This window comes from Nicotiana sylvestris, chromosome 3, assembly GCF_000393655.2.
Source record: "Nicotiana sylvestris chromosome 3, ASM39365v2, whole genome shotgun sequence".
NCBI lineage: Eukaryota > Viridiplantae > Streptophyta > Magnoliopsida > Solanales > Solanaceae > Nicotiana > Nicotiana sylvestris.
Genome location: NC_091059.1, coordinates 119,997,412 through 120,012,997, shown reverse-complemented (window position 1 = coordinate 120,012,997; position 15,586 = coordinate 119,997,412). Strand labels below are relative to the sequence as shown.

General features: G+C 34.4%; 1 protein-coding gene across 1 annotated transcript; it reads right to left on the bottom strand.

Annotated features, from left to right (window-relative positions):
• Positions 1 to 1,432: 1,432 nt before the first annotated feature.
• On the bottom strand, positions 1,433 to 2,029 carry LOC104228504 (pectinesterase inhibitor 4-like). The gene has a single exon (XM_009780975.2). It carries the CDS (start codon positions 2,027 to 2,029, stop codon positions 1,433 to 1,435), a length of 597 nt encoding a protein of 198 aa, XP_009779277.1.
• Between the last annotated feature and the right edge of the window lie 13,557 nt (positions 2,030 to 15,586).

The following is a 15,586-nucleotide window of genomic DNA, read 5'->3' as shown; positions in this document are numbered from 1 at the left end:
ACGTTGGTCGGTTATTATTTAAAATAATAAAAAAAATATTGTTTTGTTTTTATTTCTTAAAATATTGTAAGCTATAAAAAATTATTGTAAACTATAAATATTTATTTTATTTAACTATACAATTATTATAAATAATTATAAACTATAAGCATAATCTTTACACAAAATTATATTAACTAGGTAATTACTTTTAATAGATTATAATAGCATCTATCTAAGTAAATTTTTTAAGTTATATTTAAGTATATGAGTAATTTCACACAAACACACATACACTATATTGTAATTGATGATCAATCTTATACATTACTACGTACGAATAATTTATCAATTGATAAACTAATATAATATTATTCTATTTTAGGTCGAGACATTTTGTTTTTTTATATTAATCGATATAGGTCAAAAGGTTTTGTTTTTAATATTCATCGATGCATCTAAATAAGTTATAAGTCGATGAATCAATTTACAATAGATATATTTGATGATAAATTATATATACTAATTAGGATCTTCACAAGTGATCTATCCCTAAACGAACTTGACCCTGTATTCCTAGCGCTTCGTGTTCTTATATATATAGGACTATATATATAAGTCGGGTTCTTTTAGGGATAGACTTGTGAAGATCCTAATTAGTATATATAATTTATCATCAAATATATCTATTTGTTAATTGATTCGTCGACTTATAACTTACTTAGATGCATCGTTGAATATTTAAAACAAAACGTTTGACCTATATATATATATATAAAACACGCTTCGTTGTACTACTTTAACTACATATATAACATGTTATAATATATGTTTGCGTATTCATTATTTGTATTACAAAAGTGTTAACGAATTATATTTATATTATTTAGATAGTAAATATAAAAGTGATTCATAATTTTGACCAATGTTGACCTAATAACCGACCAACTTTGGTCGGTTAATTTCCAGAAATTAAAATATATCGACCAAAGTTGGTCGGTATATTTAAATAAAAATTCTTTAAATTATAAAATATTTTAAATAATAATATAACTATTAAAATTTAAAAAATTGGGTCCACATTACCGACCAAAGTCGGTCGGTAATGTGAAAGTTTTTTTGACTAAGCAAGTTTGACCAGCTTGGTCAACTTGTTGACCAACTTTGGTCGGCATTTTTTTAAAAATAATTGTAAAATATTTTTTTCCCAGTTTCCGTCCAAGCTGAACGGTTTTTGATCACTTTTTTTGACCGAACAACGTTGGTCGGAAAATTTTGGTCGTTTTTTTGCATATTTCTAGTAGTGTCATGTGATTAACTATATATATAATGGTGTCTTAAAACAGAGATTAAACAAGATTCCAAATCCAGAATATAATAAGAAGAACCTCATGTGCATTAATTCCAAGAAATCAGACGCTGAATCCTTCCACGGATCCGATTACATAAATTTTTAATAAAGATGGTTAATGAGTGCTAACGCATTGCTAGCAAGTTTGGTAATATTTGCCATGCAACTATTTACGATTTTCTTCACAGCTGGATTTACCTTTCGGCCTGAGAAACCTTCAGTACATGAATCTGCGTCTGTTATTACAGCACTTGCATATGTTTTGGCATTAGCCAACTGAAATTCTTTATCTTTATCACCCAAATGTCCCATTGCGTCAACAGCCAGTTTGAGTTCGTATATAGCATCCTTGACATCTTCAAAACAGTCTTTGATAGCGGCGGCTTCAGTTTTGGTTATACCCTTCTTCTTTTTCAGTCCCGAGACAGCTACAGTGGCGCTGCGAGCGCCACTTATGGCTACGTTAAGGGCTGCTTTGCATAGCCTTGTGGAATTGATTTTCACAGAAGAAGCGTAGGGAATTAGTGTTTTCTGGCAGAGGGAAGGGTATGTGGTGATGTTGCATTTGGTTTTGACGAAATTTGTGTAGGCTGGCCGAGAGACTTTGGCAGCTGTGGCTGCAGGCTGAGTTAGCGAAATGAATAAAACAATTGCCAAAAGGGGCAACATCATGCTTTTGCAAGTAGAGTACACCTCCATCTCTCCTGCTAATTGTGTTTGAGAAATGTTTTGAATTGTGTGCTGGGAATAGAGGGAAGATGATAATATATTTATAGAGATCAAAATTGGCAGGAGGGAGGAGGGAAGATGTTAATATATTTATAGGGATCAAAATTGGCAGGAGGGAGGATTTTATTTAATTGTTCAATTCTGATCATGATTAGTAAATGAGAATAAAATTGCTGTAAGCTGCACAAAAATGAGTTGTAAATGTGGGATAACACGGTAGCAGTCACACAATGTCACATGGAAATCATTTAAACATGAGCTTTTGTAAGCAAAGTCAACGTAACTGATCAAGAGGTAAGCAGGCGGTTCTATATATGCCTAATTTACGTGTGTATGTATTCATCTAGCCTATGTTGAACTATTGCATCTTTTAGGCAAAAAAAAAAAAAACATATTGCACCAGTATATCATCTTTTTCTAGGGTATTAGACTAGGAGACGTGACTTCTTGAGTAGACAGGGCGTGAGCTCAGAGGTGGAGCAAGATTCAACGTTATTTGTTCTAATTTTTGAATGACAATTTTAAGTGCTAATAAATGAATTCTAAATTTAATATTTGTTCATATTTAGTGAGGTTTTTAACGAAAATGCACTATTTGAGCAAAAATTACTTGGTTCTGCCAAAAATCGGCGCTCAAGCTCCGCCCCTGCCAACAATCAAGGAAGAGTGGTTACTTGAATATTCTTTGGTGAAGAATTATATTGTGTGATAGGTCAAATATTAATTACTATATATATAAAATCTTGAAACAAAATTCTTAACTTTGCCTATATGAGTAGAGCCTCGTGACTTGAAGAATGGGCTGTAAGACTGAGTGAACGTGGCCAGAAAATGAAAAACAAAATGACAGCACAAAACACAGCGGAAGAGAAGGCGATTTCTATGAACAGAAATTAGCTGAAAAAATTAAAGAGAGACGGAAAAGCTTTTGTAATGAACTTCAAATGATTGTGCCTTAGAAAAGACGTCCTGTAACTAGAAAGCTTACGGTTTTTGAAAGTTTGCGTGGGTATCTGAATGTCAGTGATCCAAATTTTTTATTTAATTGATCAGCACACCACTAACTAAACTTCAATTAACTCTCGGAGCATGCACATCGGATATATATATTATAAACTGAATTTGAATTAAAGTAAAAAAGAAATTTATCTTTTGTTATCATGTTATCATACTTAATTAGATTAATGATCATATACAATTATATTATGAACTTTTGTTATCTTTTCTAATTATCTAAATACTACTTCGCCTCTGGCAAAAAAGAAAAGAAAAAAAAAACTATTACATATAACTATAAAATCCTTTCACATTTAAAATCATAAAATTATAGTACTTTAAAGCACTATAGCTAAATAGAATAAAGCAAATTTCTTTTAAAATAAATGTAATATATAGGGCACACGTCTATGTTTATCCAGATAAACAAAAAGAGTTTAAAAATCGAATAAGAATTTACTTACATATATAATGAAGTAAACCTACATGCTGAAGAAAGAAACATCACAAAAATCCGCCAATATTCAAAAACAGTTATTTTTAGTTATTTTTTCTTTCTTTTTGAAGAATGTTTATTTGAAGAGTCGATTTGTATAAATGGACATCAAACAAATAACAAAACTTTGGTTATACAATTGCTATCATTAATTTGAATTTAACACCTTCTAGAAATTGAAGGGTATAAGCAAGCCAACACTGCAAGGGTATAATATTTTTTCGTTGAAGAATATTAGTTTTGAATCAGTAAATTATGTGAAAGGTTTTTTCTCCTCAAATTCAACAAGAAGGATATTGGTTTCTTATTGAATAGTTTCTATAGCAATTTTCAAGTGTAACAAGAAGTATATTTTTTTTATTAAAAAAAATTGTTATGACATGTTTTTTAAAATAAAAAATATAAACAAATTATTTCAAAATGAGATTATTTTTTAAAATATAATGTAATTTTAAAAATAAAAAGATAAGATATTTTTGAATTTTAGTAGAAAGTTTTTAAAATTATTATAATAGAAGTCATAATGGATAAAATCGAGAAACGAAATCTTATGGAATATTTACATAAATATCCGGCCAAATTAATTGTTTACTTTTTATAGCTAATATACATAGATAATATGTCGACACACATGATTATACACATATTATATATAAATTACACATCATTTAATATTTTAATTTAAGTGATTGGGTGAGTACCTATTTAGGTTGATTAGATAAAGCCAAAAGAAAAATATGAAAGAATTTCAACCAAGAACTAAAAATGTAAATAAAGTTCTTATGTAGAATATTTCAATTAAAATTCATCCTTTTATTGTGATTAAATTAAATTTTTGGAACAAAGAAAGAAAGAAAGAAAAAATAAGATAAAACAAAAATAAATATAGAAAAATATATATGAAAAATCTAAAAATCAGAAATAAGAGATGACAACGCATTTCTTCTTCTATTTCATCTTTATTGAGAATAAAACATTTGGAAGCTGATCTCATCGATTTCAAATATTTTTTTCCACTAAAATACATAGATTATAAGAAAAGGACATTTTAGAAGTTTTTTTTAATTTACATTGCGTTTCATTTTTAAAAAATCACTATTACTAACAAACTGCTATGTATTCGAATTTGAATTTAAATGCGATTTGAGCAGTTTCTATCGAAGTTAAGCCAAGTATAGTATCGAGAAAAAATTACTTGGCAATTTTAAGACAATATATGCAATCTTGCATCATTATAAATATAATATATATATATATATGTGTGTATATATATATATATATATATTAAGTTTTAGAAATTAAAATTTCAAGATTGAAATATTTCTTTTTAAAGATAACAACATACCAAATAAGAGCTCAAGTCATAGTAAAAGAATTGCGTCGTAACCAAAGAATCGTTCATATTGTCTCAACCTTTGTGTTTTGCCATAAATACGAGTTATTATTTCGCTTATTTTTAGGTTTCAATTACACCAATGAGAATGGTGAAAAAATAAAATTTACACTACGAGATTTGACAAAAATTTTGGTTTTGAATTAAAGAATAATTTTGAATTTATAGATAAACTTTTAAAATTTGAATTAAAATAAAAAGAAATTCTTTTGTTATCATGTTATCATACTTAATTCAGTTATTAATCCTATGCAATCATGTTAGGAACTTTTGTTATCTTTTCTAATTATTTAAATACTACTTCGCCTCTGGCAAAAAAAGAAAAAAAAAAAACTAGTGCATATAACTATAAAATTCTTTCACATTTAAAACCTTAAAATATAATTATGTAAAACACTATACCTAGATTTAAATAAAGCGAATTTCTTTTAAAATAAATGTAATATATATAACACATCTATGTTTATCTAGATAACAAAAAAGAGTTTAAAAATTGAATAAAACTTTATTTACATATATAATGAAGTACACATACAGGCTAGAGAAAGAAACATTACACAAATCTATCAATATTCAAAAAAAAGTTATTTTTTTCTTTTTTGAAGAATATATATTTGAAGAGTCAATTTGTATAAATGGACATCAAACAAATAACAAAACCTTAGTTGTACAGTTGTTATCATTAATTTCAATTTAGCACCTTCTAGGAATTGAAGGGTATAAGCTAAAACCTCTTTATTTAGTTGTTGTCAATCCAACATTGCAAGGGTATAATATTTTTTTCGTTGTAGAATATTAGTTTTGAATCACTAGATTATGTGAAATGTTTTTTTTCTCGAATTCAACAAGAGGGATATTCGTTTTTAATGGATAGTTTCTATAGCGAATTTCAAGTGTAACAAAAGTATATTTTAAAATCTGTATATATAGGGTATTCAAAATTCAAAATATGTGGCTAGAGATATCGATAAACTCAAAATGGAGTCATACTGAAATAAAGTTTCACTGGCTAAGGAATCATTTAAATTCTTAGATAGCCGATTAAAGTGAAAAAAAAAAATTTAAGGATAATATCTTCACTTGTATCATGATAAAGATAATTATTATTGAATTATATAATTATATATATATATATATATATATATATATATATATAGTTTTAGAAATTGAAATTTCAAAATAAAAATATTTTTTTAAAGATAATAACATACCAATTAAGAGTTCAAGTCGTAGTAAAAGAGTCACGTCGTAACCAAAGAATTGTTCATATTGTGTCAACCTTTGTGCTTTGCCATAAATACGAGTTATTATTTCACTTTGTGGATATTTTTAGGTTCCAATGACACCAATGAGAATGGTGCAAGAATAAAATTATCACTACAAGATTTGAGAAAAATATTAGCCGTTTTTCGTGTAGTGTTTCTTAATTAATATCTAACTATTATCTATAATTATCTAGACGGTTTAAATTTTAAGGTTATTTACATATAATTCAAATCTCTCATATATCTAATATGGTTAATATCAAAAATCAAAATGAAGTCATACTATAAAAAAAAATCACTGGCTAAAGAATTTTTTAAAATTTTTAGATAGCCGACTAAAATGAGTTTTGAATTAAGGACAATATTTTCACATACATTATTATAAAAATAATTATTATTGAAAAATAAAGTTTTAGAAACTGAAATTTTAAAATAGAAATATTTTTTGAAAGATATCAACACACCAAATAAGAGTTCAAGTAGTAGTAAAAGAGTCAAGTCGTATCCAAATAGCCCTTCATTGTCTCAACCTTTAATTGTTTTGCCATAAATATGAGTTATTATTTTGCTTCCTGACTATTTTTAGGATCCTACGACACCGGCGAGAATTGTACCAAAAAAGAAAAGTATAATTATAACTAGGAGATTTGAGGAACGATTAATTTTTTTCATGTAGTGTTTCTTAATTAATATTCAATGATTATCTATATTTATCGAGAAGGTATAAAATTTAAGATTATTTACATATAATCCAAATAACTCAAATATTTAACATGGTTAGTGTCCGCGCATCCGTGCGGATGCTAATACTACTATTAATATAAAACACGGAATGGGAGAGATAATGTGGCACTCTCTACATCCAGGATCTTTATTTACCTTTTACCTCAATTTTTTGCTCTTTTACTTTTTTTCCCTTTTTTTAATTTATGAGATATTTTAGAAAGTCCAAAAGTCACCTAATTAATTCTACACAATTGCACCTTTTAAGACTAACCCTAAACGTTACAACCAGCAACTTCTCAAAACTCATTCATCTTCTTTGTTTACCCTCTTCTCTATACCACTTTAAATTTTCTTTCATTCTTTCGTCCACAAATGTTATTTATGTATTGCAGAGTCAATATTCTGTCGTCGGAAGACAATCATATCTATGCTTTGTCTCAAATTAACTTCTGCTTTGAGTCTATTTTAATTTGTTCCTCTATTTATTTTTCTTTTGGCCTATAGTTATTGAGTTTTTGATCAATCTTTTATGTCAAAATTTTTCTTACATACTAAAAATTTCATCATCTTTCTCATGCATATCCAAGAGAAAACATTAAAATCCTATGACGATTTAGCTTTAGAAGGTAATATTTCTTCCGATGTTTTTATTTTTGTTATCTTTGAGTTAACTTTATATATTTTCTTTTTCGCTTGGTCGGTACTGTTTTGACGTAAGCATAACGTTTAATACCTTTTTTGCACGAAAACATTGTTGTGTTGTAATTGGCATTTGATATAAACACTACTAAAAAAGGACCATTTCTGACCGAAATATTCCTACTGAAAAAAGTAGTCGGAAATGGAATCGGTCGAAAATTGCATAAAAATCTAATTTTCAATTTTTAAAAATAATTACGACTGATATTCATTCCATATCTGTCGTAAGTTTTGGCAGAAAATACCGTGTAACTGTTAGCGACCAATTCAGTCGGAAATAATTAAAAAAATAAAACAAAATACAAAATTGCGACTGATTCTGTCGGAATATTTTATTAAAACGAGGTTTCACTATTTTGACCTAATTTCCGACTGAATAGGTCGGAATATAATTTTAAAACCCTACCCGACCCCGACCCCTTTTTTTCCCTTTCTCTCTTTTCTTCCTTCCCTCTTCTCTCTCGCATACTCAAACCTCTCCTCTCCCTCCCCCCCCCCCACCCCGCCGCTGCCATCACCAACAACACTCACCGGCGACGCCGCCCCGCAGAAGCTCCGTCGATGACCCTTCACTGCCAGGTAAGTTTCCCTCACCCTCTTTTGTTATTTTTTTTTAAAAAAATACACTGATTTTGTTTAATTGCTCCTAGTTTGGTTTGTAAAAATTGATTGGTGTTAGATAGAGTAAATCTAAGACTATTGTTAGTAGCTAAATTAAAGTTATATGTTGGTAATTTAGAGTTATATATTGGTAATTTAGGGTTATATGTTAAACTTATATCTTAAAGTTATATGTTGGTAATTTAGAGTCATATGCTAAATTAAATTTATATGTTAAAGTCATATGCTGGTAAATTAAATTTATATGTTAAAGTTATATATTTGTGGAAGAATGACAACAAACTCAGCCTCCTTCAACTCAACCAACACTTGATGCTATGGCTTCATTGTGGACAGAGGCAGCGGGTGGAGTAAACAAAGATAGAGTCTACGAACTTGAAGTACGTTGACCTACAGGTCATCCAAACCTACTCTTAGCCAATTCTTCTTCTTCTTCTTCTCAAAATTAAGAACAGATGGAAGATATGAGAAATGAAATTCGTGATTTGACGCAACAATTGGACTCCCAATTCGGAATATTTGTTAGGATGCATAAATTCATGAGAAAATATGGGAATTATCTCTCTGATGATGAGGATGAACAAACTGAACCTGATGTGTAGTAGTTTAGGTGTGATGTTTTGATTAATTGGTAAACTTGATTGTGAAAGACAACTTTATGTTTGGTTTTTAAACTTGAATGTGGGTTACTATTTGGATGTTTTTATGCCCAAAATTATTAGGTTTAATGGTTGGTATTGTTGGTTTAAGTTGTGTTAATGGTTGGTATAGATTGTATTAATAGTTGGTATAGTTTGTTTAGATTGTGTTAATAGTTGGTATTGTTGGCGTTATTGTATTGTAATAGTTTGACAGGTGATGTAGCTCAAAATTGGGAAATATTCTGCTAGATTTATAGAAAATTCCTACCTATTTCTGACAGAAACAATCGAACATCTGCCCAGATTTTACCAGAACTTCCTAGATTTCCGACCGATTCGGTCGGAATTTTTTTTAAAAAATTAATATTTAACAGTTTTCGAAGGATTAAGTCGGAAATTAAATAAAATTTATTTTTTAATAATTAATTTCTGACCGATTCGGTCGGAAATTATATATTTATGTTATTTAATTTTATATAAATAATTATTTTATTTATATTATTACGACTGATTCAATTGGTAAATTCCGACCACTTCGGTCGAAAATTTAAAAATATTTGGTCGTTTGATCTTTTGAACATTTCGACCACTTTGGTCGGAAATCACCGACGGATTCGGTCGAAAATTGTTTTTCGATCAACTGTTTTCCAACCGACCAATTTTGGTCAGAAAACAGTCAAAAATTCGTGATTTTTGACCGTTTTGGCTGTCGAAATTCTGCCATTCTCCAGTAGTGAAAAATGGTAAGAATAATTAGAAGAGATGCACATTGCCCTTCTCTTGGCTTTGGTCACAGGTTAGCCAGTTGGCCAAAAATGATAGATAAAACTAAGGTGCGATAGTAAAAGCAATTAAAATGTGCCAACAAACTTTTGGAAGAAAAATACATTCAAAGACTAAGAAGGCTTATACCACAAAATAGAGCGAGGATTTGAAACTAACTTATCCTTTTAATTTGTATTTTCTGTGTAATTAGATATGCATTAAATTGGATCCATTTTGCACTTCTGTTATGCCCCGAACCTGGGGGGTGAGACCGGCATCCGGTACCTCACCTATCCATGAGTACCAACTTGCGACTAAGGGACTCTGAACATACAATGTCATACTTTGGCCATGGGGTCACATTGCAAGATAATTTGCGAAGAAAAATGTAAAATTGAACAGAAACTAGCACTGACTAAACATCAATATAAAGCTAGGCCGACAAGGCCATCATAACTACTACATCTCACAAACCAACAAAATATACATACAGGGCCTACAAGCCCAACATACTGCACTAACTGACAAGATATGCAAGTCTCTACTGATGGATGTATTATGATCGGAATAGGGCCCCGACTACCCGTAACCTATATACATATACACAAGATGTACACAAAACTCTAGACCGACAACTTTGAAGGACGTGGAGCGTACTGATAAAGCTGAACTTTTGCAACGCCTACTGAGGAGGTATACATGTCTGTCTGTCTGAACCTGCACGCATGAAATGCAGCGTCCCTGAAAAAGGAACGTCAGTACGAAATAATGTACTGAGTATGTTGTGATGACCCAAAAGGTCATCACTTGTTTTAAAAATAAATTTTGTGTTCCGAGGCCATAAAAACCTCTTTCTGTCTCACCTCAATTTACGTGCGCATAGCCGAAAAGCCATTTTGTGAAAATCTATGAAAAATGATAAATTTTGACTTTAAAATAGATTTAAGTTGATTTCGGTCAACATTTTGGGTAAACGAACCCGGTCCTGTGATTTGATAGTCCCAGAGGGTCCATAGGAAAATATGGGACTTGGGCGTATACCCGGAATCAAATTCCGACGTCCCAAGCCCGAGAAATGAATTTTAAAAGAAAATTATTTTCTTGAATTATTTATGAGTTTTGGAACTAAAACGTGTTTAAAACTTGATGGTATCGGACTCGTATTTTGGTTCCAGAGCCCGGTACAGGTCTTATATGTGATTTAAGATGAGTCTGTGAAATTTTATAAGAAAGGAAGTCGTTTGGGGTGATTAGGACCCGTAGTTGTGAAAATTGATACCTTGAAAGTTTTGAGATTTTTCTTAGATTTCTATGCTAAATTCGTTGTTTAAGAGGTTATTTTGACGATTTGATCGCACAACTAAGTTCATATGTTGTTTTTGAGTTAGTATGCATGTTTGGTTTGGAGCCTCGAGGGCTCGGGTGAGTTTCGGATGGGTCTCGGAAGGTTTTGAACTTGGAAAAAAATTTGCAGCTGAAGGAAACTTCCTTCTACGCGAATGCTATAAATAGGATGCGAACGCGAAGCTTTGGGGGTGTTTCCCTTCACGAACGCGAAGGCTTTTGGGCCTGGGCAGGGGGGGGGGGAATTTTCTCCACACGAACGCGTCCACACGATTGCGAACGCGAAGACTCCAGGGGCTGAAGCTCCGCGAATGCGAGCCTTGTATCGCGAACGCGATGGTTAATTGGGCCTGAACCATCGCTAATGCGACCGGCCTATCGCGAACGCGATGAAGACCTGCCCAGTGATTTTTAAACAGTAGCAGACCATACGTGATTTAACAAAAATTTCATAACTTCTTCTTCCAAACTCAAATTGGGAGATTTTTGAAAGAGAACTTCACCACAAATTCATAGGTATGTAATCTTAGACTCATTTTCTTCAATTTCCATTAACACCCATTAGATTTCTAGGCCTAAATCATGTTCTTAAGGGTAGAAAATTAGGGATTAGGGTAGAGTTAGGGCTTTTTATATAATTGGAATTTAGACCTCATTTTGGGGTCGGATTTTGGAACTAATTACATATTCGGGCTCGTGGGTGAATGGATGATCGGGTTTTGGTCCGAACCTCATATTTTAACGAAGTGGGCCCGGGTCGATTTTTGACTTTTTGAGAAGAACGATAGGAAATCTATAAATAAGCATTGGAATTGGATTGTTTAGCGTTTATTGATGGTATTAAGTCGTTTATGTCTAGATACAATTGATTCGGAGCCAAATTCAAAAGGAAAAGCGGTGTTTGAGACTTGAGTTGGTCGTGAAAGTTCGAGGTAAGTGTTTGGTCTAACCTTAGCTTGAGGGATTAGGAGTTGTATCCTATTTGCTACATGTTACTTGTTGGGTACGACGTATAGGCATGGTGACAAGTATCTATATGTCGGTGTCAAGCATGCCCATGAGTCTTGTATTGTACTTGTTATGACTCCGTTGTGGTTTATTTTGCTTCATATGAGGATTATCATTATTGTTCCTTTGCTGGGATGTTTTTATCATTATTGTTCTTTTGCCGGGAGGTTATTATCATTATTGTTCCCTTGCCGGGATATTATTATCATTATTATTCCCTTGTCGGGATGTTATTGTCATACTATTGTTCCCTTGCCGAAATGTTTGTTTTGATATTATTGTTCCCTTGTCGGGACCCTTTTATGATTGGTGCTGATAAAAGAAATGGGAGCGGGTTGGATGCCTGCAACAAGATATATAAAATGGGAGTGAGTTGCATGCCTGCAACGAGATATATGAAATGGGAGCGGGTTGCACACCTACAACGAGATATATGACATGGGATTGGGTTGCACGCTTGCAATGAGATATATGAAATGGGAGCGGGTTGAACGCCTGCAACGAGGTATATGACATGGGATCGGGTTGCACGCCTATAACAAGATACATGAAATGGGATCGGGTTGCACGCCTGCAACAAAATGTGAAATGAAAGTGCATTCTGCATTTGTTTTCCTTATCCTTGTTAGTAATTGGATTCTTTATATTCCTCCTGATATTCTATTGTTACTTGTTTTTCTCGAAGCATGTTTTCCCCCTCCCATCTATAACTGTAATTATTTGCTTTTATTTTTCCACTGTATGTGATTTAATTGCACAAGTTTATTTGGTAGTCTGGTCCTAGCCTCGTCACTACTTCACCGAGGTTAGGCTAGGCACTTACTAGCACATGGGGTCGATTGTGCTGATACTACACTCTGCACTGTATGCAGATATTGGTACTGGAGCATTTGGACCGCAGTGAGGTTGCTGCCTTCAATCCAACAAGCAACCCGAGGTAGTCCTGCAAACGTCCGCGGGCCTTGGCGTCACCCCTATCTTTCCTTTTTCTGTTTTTACTTGTTCAGAGACAGACTTATGTATTTCATTCAGACTTTGTTTGTAGTGTTCTTAGACTGTCTGTGAAGCTGTGACTCTAGTTCTGGGTAGTATTGTACTTCAAATTATGTGGCAGCGTTCAGTTGGAATATTAAGTTTTGGCTTCCACATTTTTCGCTTGTTTAACCTTATTCTGTTGTTTAACTACTTAGTATTTTACATTGTTTACTATGTTTAAATAAAATGGGAGATAAATTCGCAGTATTCGGCTTTCTTAGCTTCTACGAGTAGGAACCATCACGACTCCCGAGGGTGGAAAATCCGGGTCGTGACAAGTTGGTGTCAGAGCTCCAGGTTACATGGGTCTCACAGTTCACAGACAAGCTTAGTAGAGTCTGAGGGATCTGTATGGAGACATCTGTATTTATCCCCAGAGGATATAGAGTTAGGAAAAACTTCACATTTATTCTTTCCCGTCGTGCGATTTGGTTTCTCAATGCTAATTGGATTTCTACTCTATTCTTTCGCAGATGGTGAGAACACGCACTTCCTCATCCACTGACCAGTAGCCCGAGCCCCCAGTAGCAGCTCCCACGAGGGGCAGAGGGCGAGGCCGTGCTAGAGGCCAAGGTAGGGGCAGAGCTCAGCCCAGAGCAATGGCACCAGCGGCGGAGCCTCAGGTTGACTTTGATGATGATGTTCCGGCCTCGTTAGTTCCTGTGGGCCCAGCTCAGGTCCTAGAGGGGTTTATTGCTACCCCCGTACTCCAGGATGCTTTGGCCCTTCTAGTGAGCCTTATGGATAGTGTCACCTGGGCAGGCTTGCTTCCTGTAGCACCAGCCGTCTCTTAGACTGGATGAGGAGCCCAGATTCCTACTATTCGCACTCCGGAGCAAGTAGCTCCCCAGTTCCAGACTCCAGCAGTTCAGCCAGTTGGAGCAGTTTAACCGGGCATGGTAGCTCAGATCGGTGATGGAGCAGCTATGTCTACTGACGCTTTGTGAAGGTTGGATAGGTTCACCAAGCTCTTCACTACTACTTTCAGCGGTGCATCTTCTGAGGATCTCTAGGATTATCTAGACAACTGTCATGAGGTTCTCAGGAACATGGGGATAGTGGAGACCAATAGGGTCGATTTTGCTACTTTTCGCTTGTCTGAATCCGCTAGACTTGGTGGAGAGATTATTGCTTGGATAGACTAGTCGGATTACCGGCTTTGACTTGGGAGCAGTTTACTAAGCTATTTTTGGAGAAATTTCTCCCCATCACTTAGAGAGAAATCTATCGGAGGTAGTTTGAGCGTCTCCAGCAAGGTTCTATGACTGTTACTCAGTATGAGGCCAGATTCATCGACTTGGCCCATCGTGCTTTTATCATACTTCCCACCGAGAGAGAGAGAGGGTGAGGAGGTTCATTGAGGGACTTATCCAGCCTATTCGACTTCAGATGGCTAGTGAGACAGGGAGTGAGATATCTTTTTAGGAGGCGGCCAATGTGTCCAGGAGAGTGGAGATGGTTTTGTCGTAGAGAGGTGGTTAGGGGTATGACAAGAGGCCTCGTCATTTAGGCAGATTCAGTGGCGCCTCGTCTGAAGGCAGGGATTCGTATGGTAGAGGCTATCCTCCTAGGCATTTTCAGTCGGCACTTCAGATTTCTCACGGTGCTTCAGGTGGTTGTGGTTCTCATATGTAGTATTCTGATCAATAGTCCTACAGTGCACCACCAGGTCCTATCAATGCACCGCCGCTTCAGAGTTTTTAGGATTGTCAGCCCCAGCAGCCGAGGGGTTATTTTACTTGTGGTGACACAAGGCACATTGCTAGATATTGCCCTCGAGCACCGAGTAGTTCTCAGCAGCAGGGTTCCTGTGCCATGGTTCAGGCATCGAGTGTTCCACAGCCCGCCCAGCCAGCTAGAGGTGGGGGTAGAGGTGTTAGAGGTAGAGGTAGAGGTATTAGAGGTGGAGCTCATGCCGCTAGAGGTAGAGGACAGCCAGCAAAAGGTCGTCCTAGAGATGTAGTTTAGAGTGGAGGGGCCCAACCCCGATGTTATGCTCTTCCAGCCAGGCCTGAGGTTGAGGCTTCCGATGTAGTTATCACAGGTACTATTCTAGTTTGTAGCAGAGATGCTTTAGTTTTATTTGATCTAGGATCTACATACTCCTATATGTCATCTTATTTTGCACCGTATCTGGTCATGCCTAGTAATTATTTGAGTGCTCCTATTTATGTGTCCACACTGGTGGGTGATTATATTATGGTAGATCGAGTCCATCGTTCATGTATAGCTGTGATTGGGGGTCTTGAGACTCGTGTAGATTTGCTTCTGCTAGACATGGTTGATTTTAATGTCATATTGCGGATGGATTGGTTATCACCTTACCACGCTATCTTGGACAGTCATGCCAAGACTATGACCTTAGCCTTGCCGGGTTTACCTCATATTGAGTGGAGAGGGACTCCTGGACATTCTACCCGTAGTGTCATCTCTTGTGTGAGAGGCTCGGCGTATGGTCGAGAAGGGGTGTTTGGCCTATTTGGCCTATGTTCATGATTCCAGTGTTGAAGTTCCTTTTATTGATTCTGTGCCTATTGT

Bases quoted from the DNA above. Each gene is read 5' to 3' on its own strand.
- LOC104228504 (XM_009780975.2), bottom strand. From the start codon at position 2,029: ATGGAGGTGTACTCTACTTGCAAAAGCATGATGTTGCCCCTTTTGGCA.